At 52.9% G+C, this 18,366-nt stretch overlaps 1 protein-coding gene across 3 annotated transcripts in view; it reads left to right on the forward strand.

Moving 5' to 3' along the window:
- XXYLT1 (xyloside xylosyltransferase 1) overlaps positions 1-18,366 on the forward strand; it is a 32,465-nt gene that overhangs the window by 2,361 nt on the left and 11,738 nt on the right. The window contains exons 1-3 of one of the 3 annotated variants that reach the window (XM_063166987.1): positions 587-799; positions 3,548-3,695; positions 16,621-16,753. In XM_063166987.1, coding sequence (XP_063023057.1) covers positions 731-799; positions 3,548-3,695; positions 16,621-16,753 — 350 coding nt within the window. In that variant the 5' untranslated portion in view covers positions 587-730. Of the gene's footprint in view, positions 1-586; positions 800-3,001; positions 3,126-3,547; positions 3,696-16,620; positions 16,754-18,366 lie in introns of those variants that run through there. The other 2 variants (XM_063166988.1, XM_063166986.1) reach the window with 2 other exon arrangements.

The following is an 18,366-nucleotide window of genomic DNA, read 5'->3' on the forward strand; positions in this document are numbered from 1 at the left end:
GTAACCTTTGGGGGAGGTTATGGGCAGCTTTTCTCTCTCCCTAGGCAGAGTCAGCACTTTCAAAGTCTCCTGGAGATGGAAGCAGCCAGCTGCAGCCCGGGCTCAGTGTGCAGAGTGAGGGCACAGGGGCTGTGGGGTGCAGGCGGTGGGTGTGTGGGAGCAGCTTGGGCGCTGGACGCTCCCGGCAGGGCAGGGCTGTCCGGGCGGGGGCAGTGGCTGCGTGGCGTCACCGCTCCGTGGCCGTGCAGATGTGGCCCAGCTGTGCCCCAGCTGTGCAGCGGGAGCGCAGCCGGGCGGCGGCGGCAGAGGGAGCTCGTGCTCCGCGTGTGCGGCCGGGAAGCGGCGGGCGGACCCGGCCCGCGGCCGTGCTGCCGAGCGGGGCCTCGGTGGGCTCTCGCCGGGGCCTGGTGACGGCAGTGACAGAGAGCGAGTCCCGCACACGGCTGGCAGGGGGATCTCTGCGGCCTCTCCCGACCCCTGGCCCGCGGGAGGTGCCCGGCAGCGAGCCTGGGCCAGCCTCGGCCCACACCGTGCTTACACAGAGCAGCAGCTCACCCCGTTTCCTGCCGCTCCAGGCTGTGTGCTGCGATTCCTGTCTCTTACTGATTCCATTTCCCTGCCATAACAACAGGAACTACGCCTTCGGCTCTCTGCTCATCCTGGTTTCCTGTTCAGATGAGCCCCACGAAGGACGCTGCTGGGGTGGATGTAACTGGGCTGCCATCACACCATGCTTACAGAGACCTGTGAGGATGATCGACGTGGGAAGGAGGGAAAGTTAAAGGAAAAAGAAATGCAGGTTGTTTTTGCTTAGTGAATCACTAGAAAGGATCTTTCCTCAGTGTGACGTGTGTTTATAAAACTGCTTGCACAGGAAACTCCTAGAACTTTTCTTAATGTCCTCAGCAAACGTGGTTGGATTTAGCTACAGGGATTTACTAAGAGCTGTTACACAAATAAATAACGAAGTACAAAATTAGCAGCAGATTAACAAGCTGTGCTAAAATCAGCAATGAGGAGGAAAGAAGCCTTCACAGTCCCAGAGAGGCTGCCTGGCCTGTGGCTGCAGGAGCAAAATTCAGCTGCTCAGGAGTTTGCTTTGCAGAAGTACAAACAATTGGGCAAAAGACATGTTTTTCCTGTTTTCTTTGGCAGGAGTGAAAAGGCAGATGATGCTGTGTCTCGAGTTTCAGGAGTATTTCTCCTATAAATTTTGTCCACTGGTGCTTGGCAGTGTGCTCACTTCAGAGGTGACTGGAATTGGTTTGGCATTTTCTCCCCTTTCTTTATGTGCTGTACACACCTCAGGCTGCCTTTGCTGGATGCAGAAGGGTGGTTACAGGTGCTGTATTTCTCTTCCATGCTTCTCCAGCCCAGCCAGACCCCAAAGCTGCCCCTGCCCAGCTGGGCTGGGAGCAGACCATCACACATCCCCATGCTGGTGGTGCTCAGTTTCATGAACAGGCTGTCAGTGCCTTTGCACTGAGAGAGTGGTGGTGGTTTGCTTGTTTGGACACCTTTGCCTGTGTCCTGCTCAGCACAGCTGCTGTCACCGCGATGGCACCACAAAGCTGGGGTGAGGTGCTGCCGAATGGTAACAGAGTTTCCTCCCCTGCAGTATCCTGGGGACTGTGCTGTGCTGCCCAAAGGCAGGTGTGGCTGCTGATGAGCTCCCCAATGCACTTTCCTGGAACGTTTTGTTCTGTGTTTTTCCTGCTGTTCTGCTGCAGGCCTTGGCTCCGAGCCCAGCAGCCGGGACAGCAGCGGGGCCGCCCTGCTGAAGGATGTGCTGGCCATGGAGCCTCTGCACGGACCCCAGTGATGGCCAGGGCCCAGCGTGGGTGTGGAGAGTGCCCTCCCCAGGACGGGGCCTCAGCTGTGCCTGTCCCCCAGCACTGCCCTGCCTTGGCTCAGCCGTCCTGGCCAGTGCCAGCACAGCCCCATCACCTCAGTGTGTTCAGTATATCATGGGAGCCACAAGCACAGCCCTGCATCCAGCAAGCTCCACTCTGCTGTGAGAGTGCATTGGTCTGAGCAATGTGTTCTGCAAAAAGCTGTGGAAGGAGAAGCTCCAGACTGCCCACTGCCTCAGTCTCTGCACCAGCTGAGCATCAGTGCAGCCCCTTGTGCACCCCACGGAGAGGATGGTCATTGCACCAGCACAGGCTCCAGAGCCACCTCCTCTGAAGCATTTGGCTTGATTTAGGTTTTCTTTTAATTAAAAAAAAAAAAATAAAGCAAGTGCTCTTTTGCACATTTTAAGTATATAGTGCAGGCCCCTTGTTTTTAAGCAGATGAAGTTTTAGTAGGGAAAAGAAGTGAAACTAGACCCATTGAAATAGTTTCGTTTGAAAGCAAGCTACAAAGATTGTGGTTTGTGTTCCCTGCTGAAGGGGCCGGCTTGTTGAAGTGTCTTGGTATCCCTCAAACAAGGGCGATAGGTTCCCCTGTACAAAATTCAAGTACTGCTGCATTGTCATGTCCTCGCTGGACTTAGGTTTCATCCGGGCTTTTCGTGCTTTCCCTGACCTGAAGAAGGCAGCACGACCCCAAGTCTCCACACTCAAGTTCCTGCACTCCCCCTTATCTGCACCAGGGTCATGTCCCTCATCTCTCTTAATTATCCTGAAAATCCCTCTCATTATCTTGTGTGATTCAGTGACCTGTATCCTTCTGTGGGTATAATGAGCTGCATGAAAGCTCCTGTCCATTGGACTTTGACCAGAATAAATTATAAGCTTGTAAAATGTCAGTAGCTGGCAAGGTGCATTTGGGGTTGCTCCTGTTTCTGGGACATAACCACGGCACAGGCATGCCAGGGCCCGTGCTGGTGCATGGGCTCCTGCAGAGCTGAGGGATGCAGAGCAGGGCTGGCTGAGCACCAGCAGAACTCCAGCACAGACAGGCTGAGATCCATCTACAGAAGTTGCTGTGCTGTGCTGTAGCTCCTGATGTTTGGATTTTGGTCAGCGTGCTGCGGCCTGTCCTCCCTTTCCCCTGCAGCCCCGCCGGGACGTGCTGCAGAGCTTGCCTCCATGCCAGGCTGAGGAGCAGCAAATCTGGGCTGTGTCCCTGGCCCTGTCACAGCCTCCTTCTGTAGGAGGGAGCAAGCCTTGGTCCTCGGGGTAAGTAATGTGGTTTGGCTTGGCTCTAAACCGCAGCACACCAGAGCCTGGAGTGAGCTGTTGCCTCCCATATGGGAGACCAGATATGTGCTTGCATCAGGCAGTGGGAACAGACCAGAGAAACAGCCCAAAGCATGGAACACACTTGTTTGTGTGAGGGGATTCAAGTCTCTGCCCACCTTACAGTTACAAAATGGCTGTGAAAGTCCTCCTTTCCCTGCACTTAGCCAGTTCTTGCATCAAGAGGATGTGCAGGGGCCAGGGCAGGCAGGCCCCTTTGTGCAGCTGCAGTGCCAGCAGCACTGTGTGTGCTTTACCAACCTCCCCCTCGCCCCGTGCTGCTGGGGGCTGGGCAGAGGCTGCTGGAGCTGGGCCTGTCCCTAGGAACAGTGGCTGAGTGGTGTTTCTGTTGTCTCTGCCAGGTAATCGTCCATGATGTGAATGAGCTGACAGAAAAGCTGTTTCCCATCGTTGAGGCCATGCAGAAACACTTCAGTGCTGGATCAGGGACCTACTACAGCGACTCCATCTTCTTCCTGTCAGTTGCAATGCATCGCATCATGCCCAAAGGTAGGTCTCTGCTCTGCTGCCTCCAGCAGCACAGGCTCTCTTTCTCTTCTGCACAGAGATGTTATCCAGTGGTATTTGAAATACAAAGCTAATAAACTTTTGGGGTGGACTCCTAGGATTCTCCTCCTTTCTGCAGAGTGATGGACTTACCAGTCCAAGACCTCATCCAGGTCTCCACTGGCATGAGTGACAGGAGGTTCTCCTTGTCACATGGCAGCTGGTCCTGCCTTTATGCCCTGAGATGATAGGAGAGGTGAGACAGGAGCAAGCAGGCTTGTTCTCTGTGTGTGTTTACAGCCCCCTTCCCCTTGTGGTGCCAGCAGAAATAGGTGCTATGTGTCTGTGGTGTAGCTGTGCACTCTTGAGTATCAGCAGGGAGTAGTTGTTGAGTCTTTCCTCTTGGCTTTAGGGAGCTTTTGGAAAGCTTTGCTGATTAGCAGCCACTGATCACTTAAGTTTCCTTATTGTGCCTCTGCTGTTATCAAGTGCAGAAACAACAAGAACTCTGCAGGAAAATAAGGCAGAAGGGCTTATTTTTTTTCCTCCCCTGGCTGTGTGCAGCTGCCTCTCATGGAGCCAGCATGCTCTCTGGTCTTTGGTTGCACAAGTAGGGTTTTGTGTCCTTGGGCTCCAAACCCCTGCACTGGAGCTCCTGCAGCCCTGCTTGTCCCTGGGCTCTCCCTGCCAGCTGCCTGGCTGGCCTGATGCACCAGTGATGGCAGCATCCCTTGCTGGGCTGGTCACATGTCCTGGGCATGGCAGGCTGCAGGTGGCAGTGGTGGCAAGGAGCCCCAGGACCCTGCCTGGCCATACACCTGCCCCAGGAGGAAGTGACCAGCCTCTCAAAGCTGCTTGTGCATGTCATGCAATGGTGGCCTGTTCCCACACGTGTGCGTGTTCCCAGGGCTAGCACTGCTGGCACCAGCAGCCTCCTTGGCATCTGGAGCCTCTGCCCAGCTCCAATTCTCCCTGCAGACTTCCTACCATGGATCTCAGGTGCACTGTTGCTGAGATGTGAGCAGATACACCTCCCCTGTGGCCCTGCTGAGTCCTGTCCCACTTTGGCTCTACTTAGGAGCTCCTGCCTCTACTGTGCTTCGTGAGACTTCCTCTGTCCTTTGTGGACTTGCGCCTGTGGCATGGCCTTCCCACACTAGCTCATTAAACAGTGGGGCAGTGGTGGCCCTGAGGGTCCCATCCCAGCTCACTGATCATTACTCTGTGAGCTCCAGCAAATGTGCTCTACATGGCTCTCCCCCAGACTTGGGTAATTTTGTGTGTGTCTGGTGCTGTCTGCACTGTGAATGCTTTGAAGTACACTGCATACAAATGATGGTATTAATGCTGGCTAATTCACTCCTCCTGATTCCCTACTCTGTCTGTGCTGTGTGCTAAAGATATCCCTGTTGTGCTGCCTGCCAGCAAGAAGCTGCTCAGTCTGAAATGCCTCTTCTCAGTTCATCAGCCCTCATCTCTTGGAAAGCTTGTTTGCTCTCCCTGGCCTGACAGGGCTTTCAATGGTCTGTTGGGGCACAGGATGTTTAAAGAGGCATTTTTACAGTTTCGTGAGTTTAGTTTTTGTTTCAGAAGCTGCTAGTAAAGCTGATTTATATTTCCCTTGCAAGGGAGGTCAGGTTTGCTGTGCTGGGTGCCTGGTGATTTATGGGGCTGGTGGGGCTCAGCAGCCTCCTCCCTGTGCAGCCAGCACTGAAGGAGAGGCACAGGAAAGGCTGCAGCTCTGCTGCCACTCCCAGGCTTGCAGGTGATGTGGGAATGGCTCTTGCTGCCCTCCTGACTCTGACAAGCAGTATCTACTGGGCTGAACAAGCCACTTTGCTAAGTCGGAGAAGAAAGGACCAAGCCCTCTTTTTCAGGCAGTATTACCATTTTTCAGGCAAAATTACCATTTTTCCTGGTGTATTTCTTTGCCATTTCTTCTGCCTTGAATGTTGTGTTCTGCCCTGCGTGCTGTGTCTTTTTGTGCCCCTCTCCAAGCACATCTGGCTCCACAGCATTAGCGCCACTTTTTGTGGAATCCAGATTTGATTGGAAGCTTGAGCATCCTCTAGCAGAAATGAAGACCCTGATCTGAGTGCTAAACTCTCTGGTGTGTTCATTTGCATTTGCATCAATCAGTCTATAGGGATTTTTTCAGTAGCAAGCGACCTTTGTACTAAAATTGCCTGGCTTTAGTTTACCAAATATATCATTTTTTGAAGAGAGGCATTTCCACAGTGTCATGATTTAGTGATTTGTTTGGATTCTATGGATCATGATGGGGCATTGACTTTGCAGACTGGTGGCACTAAAAACTGAACACCAGGTTATTTTATTTTTTTTTAGGGACTTTTGTGGGCCATGTGCTGGCTGCATGCACATTGCACTGAGGTTAAATGGGGTTTGCCACTCAGCTGCTCTGTCGTTTACTGTTGCTTGGGATCTTTGCCGAAAAAACTTCACATCTAAAACCTGCAGCTGCCAAGTTATAATATAACAGCTTCTTAGCTGGTGTAAATCATGGAACACTCTTGCCTTAAATGTCTTACATCAGTGGAGTTAATCTGATTTAAACCAGCTGGGGAGTTGGTATGCAGCACGCAGAAGTGCAGACTGCATAACTCTTGTCTGTGCTCGAGGCTCATAAATCCCCATTTAATGTGGTGTGGCCAGGCCCAGGGAGCTGGAGCAGTGCTTGGTCCATCAGAATGGTTCTGATGGAAGGGGGAAGTGAGGGGAAAGTTGCACAGAGAGGACAAGCAGGTTCAAGCTTAGAAGGAGCTGCCAGGATGAGGACAATGTCAGCATGAAATGGCCTTGAGACTCGCAGAGCAATGCAAAGAGGAGGAGGGAGAACAAGGACCCAGATCTTTTCACTTTCCTTTTCAGTGGGCCCGTCCAGAGGGGACCTCTTCCTTCCTGACTGGCTTTGATCCCTCTATCACTTGTCATTTTTGTTATGTAAATGAGGCAGCCCAGCAAGCTTTTTATCACCCTTCTGTGGGTACATGAAGTAATGTCTGGGCAGGTCTGTCTGGCAGGCCAGGTCTGGGGACAGACTCCTGTCACTCCCTGCCACAAGGGAGGGGAGGAGGAGTTGATGTGAGAGAAGGGCAGCCTGGGAAAGCTGGGAGCTCCCCAGGGAATTCTTGGTGCCCATTCTTGGCCCAAGGTTGTTTCCAAGAAAAATTTATTTAACAAGTGTTCTTCCTAAGGAGCTGGTGGGCCAAGGGAGAGCCAGCAGCACCCAGCAGCTGGGTAGAGCTTTGAAAACACCATTTGGTGTTCAATTCCATTGGTGTTGCTGATGGTGCTGCAGCAGGATGACCCTGTGGGAGAATAAGAAGCAGAGGGAAAATGAGACATGACACAGAAGCAGCTTTGTGGCTTATCTCTGCCAACTTAGAGGAGTGGAGTCCCATTAGTTCAGGAGAGGCTCAGAATCCTGGCTGACAGTACTGTGCTTCACTCCCATGGAGTGAGGGTGTTTAGCAGAACTTGACTGGAGATGGTATTTGACAAATTGTAGGTAGCAGAGTTTGCTGGCTGCTGAAGCTGGCTGTCTCCTTGGGGAGTAGCAGCATCTCTGGGTGTAGTGATATTCTCCCTGGCAGCATGTGGGGGCATTCTCAGGGTTTCTCTCTTACTGTCCAGCCCAGCCTGAAGGCAGAAGCTGTGATAAAGGGTGGGAACATGAGCACAAGCCCCCTGGGCTCTGCAGGGTGTGAGTTTAGCCCTCCTGCAGCATTCTGCATCTTCCAGGTGCTGAGGATGCACCTGGGTACTTGCTGCCTGAAAACTCAAGAGCTTGTTCTGCTGGTGGTGAGGCTGTTCACAGGGGGCTTGTAGGGAGACTAGGCAGCAGTGGGAGAAGAGGGTAAGTCTCTGTGGGACTAAATAAAGGTGTGGAGCTATGAGGAAGGAGAACAGAGTGGAACTAATTGTTATGTATTGCCAAAATTTATGGCATATCAACATTTGGTAAAAAATGAAAGAGATTTAAAGAGGGCCTTGGCTTCTGTGTGGGACAAGCCTGGCTGACTGGGACCCTCCAGTCTGGGAGGGGGCTGGCCAGGGGGGTTATGATGTGGTCCATGAAACCATGAGCCATACAAGGCAGAAGTTTTTACAGGCACTGGGAGACATCAAAATTGGTGAAAAGCATGTTCAAAACAGAGTGTGGTGATCTGTAGAGCTCCTTTCTGCAGGATGCTGTAGGTGCTGGGCTGCCTCATGGATGAGGGAATCACAGCCAGCTGCTGTGTGTTGGACAGCAAGCCCAGTGTGTCCTGGAGCATGTCAGGAGGACACAGATGTGGGTGCTGGGGGAAGCAGGGGTGGCTGCTGGGGGTGAATAAGCAGCTCTGTGTCTGGGGAAGGGACTGCCAGCAGGGAGCTGTGTCTTTGGCTGCATAGCCAGTGTCCAGACAGCACCTGTGACACATCAGGGTCCATGGGAAGTCCAGTGGTCTCCCTGGCTTCAGACTCTGAACAGGGCAATTTGTCCAGCTTCTTATCAACAGCTGTACTGATTGTTTAGCACAGACCAGGTTATAATGATGTTTGTCCAAGCAGCCTGACAATGACCAAGCCCCAGTCGCTTGGGGTTTGGTGCTGCCTGCAGCAGGATCCAGCTGCTGGCTGTGGCTTGGTCTCCCACGAAACTGATATCAGCCTTTGTCTGCTCTGGGATTACCAGCCTGGAGACAGAGGCCTCTGTGAACATCAGCTTATGCTTTTCCCACCAAGCAGAGCTGGAGGGAAGGCAAAGGCCAGCCAGGAGACGTGTTGGAGCAGGCACTGAGCTGTGCTGTGCTTTCTCAGGGCACTTTGCCTGTGCCGAGGCCGGGCACCTGGAGCACTCCTGCTCTGGCTGTGGACGTGGAGAGCCTGGCAGCTGGGGGAAGGGTTAAGCACAGAGGTACCAGGAAAGCACTCTGGGTACTAGAATAATGCCTCCAGTAACTGTCTTCTGCTAATGGCCTTCTGGAAAGGAATGCTATCCCACAGGCAGCATCCTGAACACATTGTTGATTGCTTTTGTAGGGATGTGTGCATGAGGATTCAACGTTGCCTCTGCACTGTTTCAATCCACAGCATGGGATTGCCCAGGTTGGACTCTGTTTGCCTGTGGGGTGCCACGTGTGGTGTGTCCCCTCAACAGCACCCACGTGCAGAGCTGCACTGCACACATCCTGTGTCACACAGGGCATCAGAGGTCTCTGAGGTGGAGGGAGGTGGGGAGGCATCACTTCCCCTTCTTCCTCCTGTCAGCTGCAGAGCAATTCCTGGTGCGCAGGGCAGCTGCCCACAGAACTCAGCAAATCGCTGTAATAATTGTAATAAGTGAGCATTTGAAAGTGCGTCACTGCTGATCCTTTCCTGCTGGCTGAGCACTGCCACCACTGCTGAGCCCCACCACATCAGGGAATGCAGAGATGCAGCTGTTGGGAGGGAGAGGGCTGGGAGGAGAGTGCCCACGTCCCACATGCTTCAGGCTTCATTGTGTGCTACCAACGGGGAGATGTTGGGAAAAGGCACAGAAAATTGGGGTCTGTGGCAGAGTCATGGGAGTTGGCCCCACAGCTCCCAAGGGATGCTGCAGGAGCTGAAGGATTTGCTTTCTGGCAAAAATGTTTCCATCTTTACAGGGATGGAGGGAGCGTTAATAGTTTCTGATGTGCTCTTATAACCTCCCTCCCTGCTTTGTGCCACAAGCACGTGAAAAACAGCCAGACTCCCTTCCCAGCCTGTCTCTGAGCTGCAAGCACTTATGTCAGGTCCTGTGATGGGAAGGGAAGACGCTGGAGTGATCATTTTGCGAGCAATAGGGATGGCTGTGCCAGCCATTGTTCCTTGCTGGGGTGAGCCTGTTGTGCTGAGAGAGCTGTTTTCATGATGCTTTTCAGGAGCAGGCAAGAGCAGACCTCTGAGTAAGCCCACCCCAGGTAAACACTGGAGGCTGTGGCCTTGTAGAGGGGTCCACATCTGCTGAGAGGAGCTGCTAGTCCCATCTGTGGGATTATGCCTGTGGGACATGCCTGTCCTGCCAGGAGAGCTCCTTGGCTCCAGCCCTGGTGTGGAGGAGGCACCAGGAAGGGCTGCTGTGATGAGGGGGACGTGGCTGCTGCTCAGCAAGTGCCTGGAAGTCTCCTGAGTGCTGCATCACAGCACAGACCCCTTCCCTGTGGCACTGCTGCCTCTGGGGCTGACGTGGCCTGCAGCCCCCGGGGTAGTGTCACTTCTCATCATTTCCACTGCCTGCCCCTTGCTGCAGTGTCACCATCGATTATTTTTGGATGTCCTAGATCTGTCAGGCCAGGGCTGGCTGCTCCCCCCGCTCCCACGGAGCAGCAGGGTCTCATCACCCAGTGCTGTGGTGGGTGCTGCCCTCCTGTCTCCCCAGCCAGAGCAGCTGCCCCATTCCCAAAGGACTGGAAGCTGCTGGGGGTCACCCTGTGTTGATGCCAGGGCTGCTTTCCCCCACAGCCTCTCCCTGCTCTGCCATAGCTCATTAGAGTTTAGCAGGAAGAAACAAGGACAAAATCTGCCTGCAGCCCTTTCCCCCAGTGTGTGCAGTTCACTGGGATCTGAGCCCAGAAAATTTATTTTCCTGTGTCTCTTTTTGGTTTCCCTTTCCATCTCACCTGCTCATTACTTTACAGCTTTCCATCCACTCTTTTGTAATTTATAGCAACCTGGAATCAAACCTTATTTTGTCTGATTAAAAGATTTCCTGCTGCTCTTCCTCCAGCTCCAAAAAGTGTTTTCACACTCCTCCCCCAGCAGTAGCATGTATTAAATACAAGGCAAACAGCATCTCCACCTCCATCCTGAAACCTATTGCATGCTTAGCCATGTTGCTGCCTTTGAGTCCAGGTAAGAGCCAAGGTGTTGAGTACTGCTAAATATGAGTCCCTCAGACCTTGATGGATTACAAGGGGACACTTGGATGCACAGGAAAAATTAATTTCCTGGAACAGAACACATCCATCTCCTGCAGAGTCGTCCCCTTCCCTCAGGAGATGGCTGTGGGGTGTGGAGCAAGGCAATCCAAGTGATGCTGCTGTCAGTACCTGGGAACATTGCTGCTGCTGCAGACCCCTGAGCTCACCCAGGTGCCTGCCCTGCGTGGGTGGTAGCAATGATTTGTCATCTATCTCTGGCAGACAGCCTAATTTTTTAATTAGCTGATAGGCTTATTAGCTGCTGTGCTTCAGCCACTGCTCTGCGCTGCTGGTGCCTAATCAGTGCTGCAGAAAGCTGGTTAGCAGCCAGGCTGCTGGGGCACATCACCCCTGCACTTCCCTGGAGTTCTGTGTGCAGGGAGGAGGCTGTTTGATGGGGAGGAGGCTGCTGGGCTGTCCCAAGGCATGGAGGGGACCCTTGGCTGCATGGCAGACAGCAGGACCTGTGTTGAGGCACACTCCTGGAAGGTAAGCTGCTCTGCACCTTGGCAAGCTGTGCTGGTGCAGGGCTTTGTAGCATCATCTTCTCTGGGGAGGGTGGGCTCTGGAGCAGCACCATGTCCTGGGAAGGGGGACTGCAGCCCCCCAGCTGCCAGCTCGGTGGCAGCAGGCTCTGAGGAGTGTGTTGTGCTTGCACACGTGCCTGTTTGCCCCTGCCTTGGCTGCTTCCTCTGGGCGAGGCTCTCTGGTGCTGCCGAGGTCAGCTGGGCAGGCAGCAGTGATTAATGCTGGGCACAGAGGGGAGGCTGTGTGTGGAGAAAACAAGGCCTGGCCAGGGGAGCACACAGCCAGAGAGGAAGCTGCTGACAGCAGCAGGGAGAGCAGCCAGGGGCAGCTGCCAGTGCAGGGGTGAGCCAAACCCAGGGAGCCTCTAATGAAGGGCAGGATGGTGAACCCAGCATGTTTGTGTAAATAAACTGTGTGCCTCCATACTGGGCTTGTTGAGGTGCTGGCATCCCTGCCTGGCACTGCAGCTGTTCTCGTGCCCTGCTGCAGCTGAGGCTTTTGGGGACAGCTGGCTGCTGCTGCTGGGCAGTACCCTCTGGGTTGCACAAGGACCTCTGGAGCCTGTCACCCGCTCTGCATCCATGCTTGGCCATGGTGCTGGCTGGGGGAGTGGAGTTTTTCTTGGCCACACATCTCTCAGAGGCAGTGAGGGCGGAGGGTTGTGGTTTCACAGCCAGCACAGGCAGCTTTGTGGATCCACGTGTTGCTCCTCAGGCACGCTGCCCGCTGCAGCTGCCGGCTGCTGCCCTGCTCCAGGACGTTTATGGCCCAAGGCAGCCATCTAAAAGTCACTGCTGGTCCTTCACAGCTCCTTCTTCCCTTGGGATCTTCTCCTGCCATGATGGGCACAGCTAAAAAACCTGACTAAAAAAACATTGCTCAAAGTGATTCAGAGAGGTGGAGGGGCAGCTGTCCAGGTGTGCCCAGCATTTGTAGACCAGTGATCCCCAGCCCTTCTGACTCCAACTCAGAGAGCTTTGGTTGCTTGGCTCTCTTCCTTCTGGTGGTCCAGTCAAGTGGCAAAATGAACAGCCACCCCCTGGCCCTTTGCCACAGCCCACTGCAGCTCTGCAACACCCAGAGCTGCAGCCAGCAGGGGACACTCCTGTCACTTGGCTGCACTGTGTCACCCGTGCTGGCTGCAGCTGTTGCTGGCCCTGCAGAAGATTCACTGAGCTGCTCTGCCTCCAGCAGCCCCCTGTCCCAGCCCTGTCCAGGCCACCACCCTGCACTGCCTCCTGAAGGGTGGAGTTTGCAGGACTGGGAGGTGCTGGCTCTGTGGGAAAAGGCAAAGTGGTGTGCCTGGGTCACAGCTGGGGCAGCAATCCCAGCAATGCCCCTGTTGATCTGACCTCTTGAAGCACCTCTGGTCCCAAAAGTCACTGCTGTGATGCAGGGGAGGTCAAGGTGCTCCCACCTGATATGTGCCAGGTTAACAGTTGGCCTCAATGATCTTAAAGGTCTTTTCCAGTCTAAATAATTTCATGATTCTGTGTTGGAGGAGTCTCTCCTCGTTGGCATGAAGCTGCATGACATCACCAGAGCTCTGGCTAGGTCCACCAAAGCAGCTCACCTCCTCCCTGTGCCCCCTGCTGCCATTCATGATCCTGCCTGACATTTCTGGGAAGAGCAATTTCATAGAGTCTTACAATGGTTTGGGTTGGAAGGGACTCTGAAGTTCATCTGTGTCCAGCCCCCCTGCCATGGACAGGTGTGTCACTTGGTAAATCAGATTGCTCATCTAGACCAAGTTTGCTCCTAAGTGTCATTCCAGTGGTGGGGTGGCCTGGCCCACTGCATACCTGTTCTATCCCTGCTGTGCCCTGGGGCAGTTTTTGGGGTCCATTCTTCCTAGGAAGGGCTGTTAGATTTGCTGCAGAAGCTGCCTGCTACCACAGGGGCTCCTCGGTGCCTTTCAGAGCATCTAGACAAGCTGCTGTGCCCCTCAGTACACCAAAGGGGTGCCTATCTGTGTGCTGGGTCCTGGCAGAGAATGTGGGGCAGCAGGGCACAGGGACATGACCTCTGCCTGCCTCTGCCCCCTCACTGGATGAGGCTGTGGTGGGATGATGCATGTGAACCTCTGGGCGGGGCTGGGGAGGTTTTGAGCCGAGCCTGGAGCACAGCCCTGCTGTAGCTGCTGATACAAGGCAGCAGTAAAAGATTACGAGCTTTAAATGGGGCCAACCTGTCCTATAAAGCTGTCACTGCTAATGGAGACCATCTCTGAATTGCACAGCTCCCCTCTCCATGCCGTGGCTGGAGGAGCTGGAGCTGAACAGGGAGGAGGGTTCTACACAGTGTGGCAAAGTTAGAAAACTCCCTGCTGAGCAGAACACTCAGCCTTTTCCCACATTTCCAGCTGGATCCCTGTGAGCAGCTTGTGCCTAAGAGAGCACGCGATCCCTCCGCCCCCACGTGGCAGCCAGGACAAAGGCTCGGTGGAAGGGTAAGAGGGCATGACACATCAGAAATGTTAGTGCCTGGCCCCTTGCCAGGCCCAGGCAGAGAAATCATCTCAGCCATTAATCTGTGCATGCAAGCTGCATCTGGCAAAGTGATGCTTCATGTCACCCATGCTCACTTACATCTCAGTGTTGCAGTTCATGCTTGCTTTAACAAAAAAAAATTTAAAATTTAAAAAAATCAAAGGAAAAAAACTACTTGGTGCTTTCTGGGTCTAATTTCTTGGTGAGTATTCTCTGTGGGAAGCACAGTGCACAGCATGGACCAGTGTGCTGGGGTGAGCCAAACATGGGAAGCCTCTAAGGAAGGGCAGGATGGAGAAGCCAGGGGGTGTGTGTAAATAAACTGTGTGTCTCCATGCTGGCCTCCTGTGGCACTGCCATCCCTGCCTGGCACTGCAGCTGTGCTCAGCTCAGCCCCCTGCTCAGCTGGGGCTTCTGGGGACAGCTGGCTGGGCTACAGGGACCCTCCAGAGCTTTCACCCACTGAGGTGCTGGGGCAGGCAGGGTTGGGATTGGAGCTTCCTCCAAGCTCAGCTTTCGTTCTCCACTGTGATAAACTGCAGTTGTGTTCAGCTGTAATTTTACAGAACAATCGGATGACGTGGCTCACAGTTGATTTAATTGAAACCTGATGAGGCTGCTGTGCACCAGGGGGAGTGGTGCTGGGATGCCCTTGGGAATCCCATCCCCTCTTCCCAGTCTCTTGTAGGGCTCAGGCTCCCCACATTTCTCTGTAGCTGAGATTGTGCTGTAAGTCCAAGGTCTTCTTGTCCTGGAGTTTTGTGACCAGTCTGGGTATTCTCAAGTGTGGTAATGTTTTGGATTTGGGGGTTTGCCCCGCTGAGGTTTGAGCCACTGGGGAGGTTGGGTGCATGTGGGATACTTGTCTTGTTCCTCACTGCAGAAATCCTCTGCTCTGCTGATTCATATGCTTCAGTTGCATTGGCCATTTTTGAGGCAGTTCGGAAGGCTGGGGGAAATTGCTTTCAGGTCAAGACCTGCTTTAGCCTGTGGTGATTTACTGTGCCTGGGGTTTAAATCTCTGCAAACAGAGGATTATGGTGATGGTAAACACTAGGTAGGCCTGAGGATTGCCATACTGACAGCTGAAGGGAGCATGGCCTTTCGCTTTAGCAGATAGAGCATGATGGATGTTAAAAAAATAAATTGAGATACAGCCCGAGTTGTAGCTCAGATACTGTTTCTCCTTGATTTATGTTTCTGCTTGGGTGCTTTGCAGTGTAAGCAGTATATTTCTTGCTTAACCTCACAGGGCCTTTTTGCTCTCAAATGAGGACAATGTGGTAGGGATGACCAATTGCCAAGAGTCCTAGATTAGTGCAAGATCTGCAAAAAATTCAGAGCTGCTGTGCAGCCCAGCATCTGCTTGAAACACAAACACCAAGCAATGAACACTTTTGAAAATGCAAAGCTGCACTCCTGTGCTGGGGGATAATTGCTGGTGCCTGGCTGCTCTCAGTGCCTCTGGGTCTCTAGTCCCTTGGTGGCTTTGGGGGCTGAAAACAGAGCCATTGCCTCCTGCTCTCAGTAGCCAGGAGTAGCCAGCAGCCTGTCCCAAGCACAACAAGGTGAAGGTATCAGGAACCATGGGTGCACTGCCCCAGCAACACCAGGCTGGTGGGAAGCCCTGCCCATAGGCACAGCAGAAGCTGAGGGCAGGCAGGGCTTGTCCTCCTGTTTGCAGGTACTGGGCAGGAGGAAGGATGAAGGCTTGCTTTGCTAATTGCTCTGGAAGTGGTGGTGACAGGCAGGTCTAGCCTGCAGGGAGCTGTAAGGGCACCTGTGCATGATGAGTGGGACCAAAAGACTGACACAGCCTTACAATCCAATTACTGCTGAGTGCTAAGCAACCTGGCCAATTTGCTCTTGGCTTTTATAACACATATAAGTAGAGGGGGCATTACATAATACCCTGGGGATGGCTCCACTCACCGTCCCTGAGAAGGGCTGAGCTGAGCTGGCCTGGCCAGAAGATGACCATGGCTTTGCTTGTTGCTGGATGATCCCATCTAATGGCTTGATCTCTTGTAGTGTCTACACTTGCTGCATTGCACTTGGCCTGCTGCAATCCATGCAGCATCCCCAGATCCACCTGGGATGAGCAGTCTTGTCAAGGCACATCTCCTGCACAAGCAGCATCTCCATCTTTCAGTCTTTCTCGTGCTGCAGAGGAGACTGGGACAAATTTGAGCAGGGGCCTGACCCTGTTAAGTACTTTAGGCCCAGCCTTGAGAATGATGTCCTCCAGCCTTTCCTTGCTCTTGATGTTTCACTGCAAGTGGAAGATGTTTCCATGTCTTTAGAACCCCCCTTGCCTCTGAGAGGGTACCACCAGCAGTAACAGTGTTCCAGGCTGCTGCAGATTGCAGATCACCAGCAGTTCTGTGCAGGCACAGGGCTGTCACCTCTGTGGCCTCTTCCTCAGGGAAGCCCATGGCAAGCTGCTGGGAGCTAATGGGTTGGTGCAAGTGACACTGGAAGTGTCATGTGGTGAACTGATGCTGTCCATGATGGGAATTGCTTTGATATGTTGGGCCAGGATGGATGCTGTCTGGGATGGAGGTGGGAAACACTCCTGGAGTTGGTAGCTGAAAGTAAACATGGAATTTTGCAGGGCTGGCACTACAGAAGCACTTCCAGAAACGGAGAGAGGCTAGGTTGAAGCTACCTCTTGCTTTTATCAGTTATATGGAAAACCAGTCTTCTGGAAGGAAGGAGGGAGTGGATAGAGGCAGGGGGTCACCAGAAATGATTTCTGAAGTAAACACACAGTGGTAAATGATTCGTGATGGTTGAAGTTTGTTTGCTTCATGCAGAGGTTGCAGCTGGATTGTGTTAGATGTGAGTTGCCCATGGAGTAGACTGCACCAAATCCTCATTGGGTTCAGCTCCTCCAGTAGCTGGTGGTAATCACAGGTTACACTTTTGTCTTACATTGCTGACTTTTCCTCTTTGTGCTTTCAGAAATAACACGGATCATCCAGGTAGACTTGGACCTGAAGTACAAGACCAACATCCGAGAGCTGTTTGATGAGTTTGACAACTTCCCAGAGGGAGCAGTCATTGGGATTGCCAGAGAAATGCAGCCAGTGTACAGGTACAGCCCCCTCCCTGGGGGAAGCAGGGAGTGGGCAGCAGGTGGCTGGTGGCTTCTCTTCTACTCAGGTTGCTCTTTGGAAAAAACCCCAGAGAGCAGTGGTTTGTGGAGATGGATGGAGATGGTGGAGACCAGTCCACCATCCCTGCAGGGGGCCTTAATCTGAAACTTGTAAATTGATATGAGCAAACCATACAGTGTTGCTGTGGTTTGTTTGCTTGTTCTCACACACCATCACAAGACTTTCAGAGGCAAATTCTTGATCATCAGTGCCAAATCCATGCCTGGACTCCAGTACATCTAGAGTACATCATGTACATCATGTTTGCCCAGCCATGCCTGCTGAGGTGCTGTAATTGTTTGCGTGTTGGCGCGCTGAAGTTTTGGCTGAGAGTATTGCAGAGAGTAGGGATTGAGTTTGGGCGGCAGTGAGGTTCTGGGTCCCTGGAGTGCACTCTCTGCTTCCCCCAGGGAAGGCTGAATGGGCAGCTCTTGCTCACCTGGGCTTGCAAGCATGAAGGTGGCCTCATGGTCCCTTGCTCTTCAGACCCTTGGTCCACAGCCACTGCCAACTGTGCTGGAAACCACTCACAAAGAGGTGGCTCAGTCCTTCCCACTCATAGGAAATAATGCAAATCACTCCACTGGTGGGATTCAGGGACACAGGGATGTTTCCATGTGCTTAGAGAAATTGGTTTCGTTTAGCCATTGTTCTAAGGATGGACCTCAGGTTTTCTTTTAATCCAGGGTAGATCAGGTAATTATCCCAAGATGCCTTATTGAATCTCAGTCGAGCTGAGTTTGAGCATCTGAGATGGCTTGGCTAGATTTGCTAATCCTAATGGAAAAGTTCTTGGAGAAAGATAAAAAACCCTAAGAGGTCTGTATGTCTTTTCCTTCCCTGCTGGAATCCTACTTCCCTGCTGAGCCTCTTAGAACATGACCAGCAGCACTCTTGGGCACAGGCTGAGCTGCAAAGATCTGGACCGGCCTTTCTTGCTGCTTGTGCATCCAGATGAGAAGAGGGTAGAGACAGAAGTTCATCAACAGGGGATTGATGGTTGTAAGTCACTACCAATTGCTTCCTGGAAGCCTAAACCATATGACAGAGTGTGATTGCTTGAACTACAGAAGTCACCACTATTTCTGAGCTGGAAAAAGACATCTCTCTGTCTGTGGCATAGGTGTTGCCTCTCTCCTGATTTGTATACTCTTGGCAGGAAGAGCTGGCACTAGAGGAACACCGATGCTGAGGTCTTGTCTCCACAGGATGACACCATGCTTGGAGAGTAGAGGGCTCCTGTATCGGCTTTGGGTGTCCTGACAGGACTTTGGTGCCCAGAATGGTAAATCCAGCCCCAGTTAATCATATGCAATTGTTAGAGCTTAAAAGGGGATGGAGGGAAGAGCCCCAGCCAAGAGTGGCTGCAGGCTGTGAGGCTGTGGCCTCGGTGGGCCCAGCAGGGCTGATCCCTGTCGTTAGTGGTGCTGGAACAGGGTAAATCAAGAACTTGTTTGTCTGCAATTAGTGCAGGGTGGAATCACTTTGTTTTTGTCTCTGCAGGGTTTTTCATTATTTCAATGCATAACTAGGGAGTGGGGATGGTGATCTG

This window comes from Melospiza melodia, chromosome 12, assembly GCF_035770615.1.
Source record: "Melospiza melodia melodia isolate bMelMel2 chromosome 12, bMelMel2.pri, whole genome shotgun sequence".
Taxonomy (NCBI): domain Eukaryota; kingdom Metazoa; phylum Chordata; class Aves; order Passeriformes; family Passerellidae; genus Melospiza; species Melospiza melodia.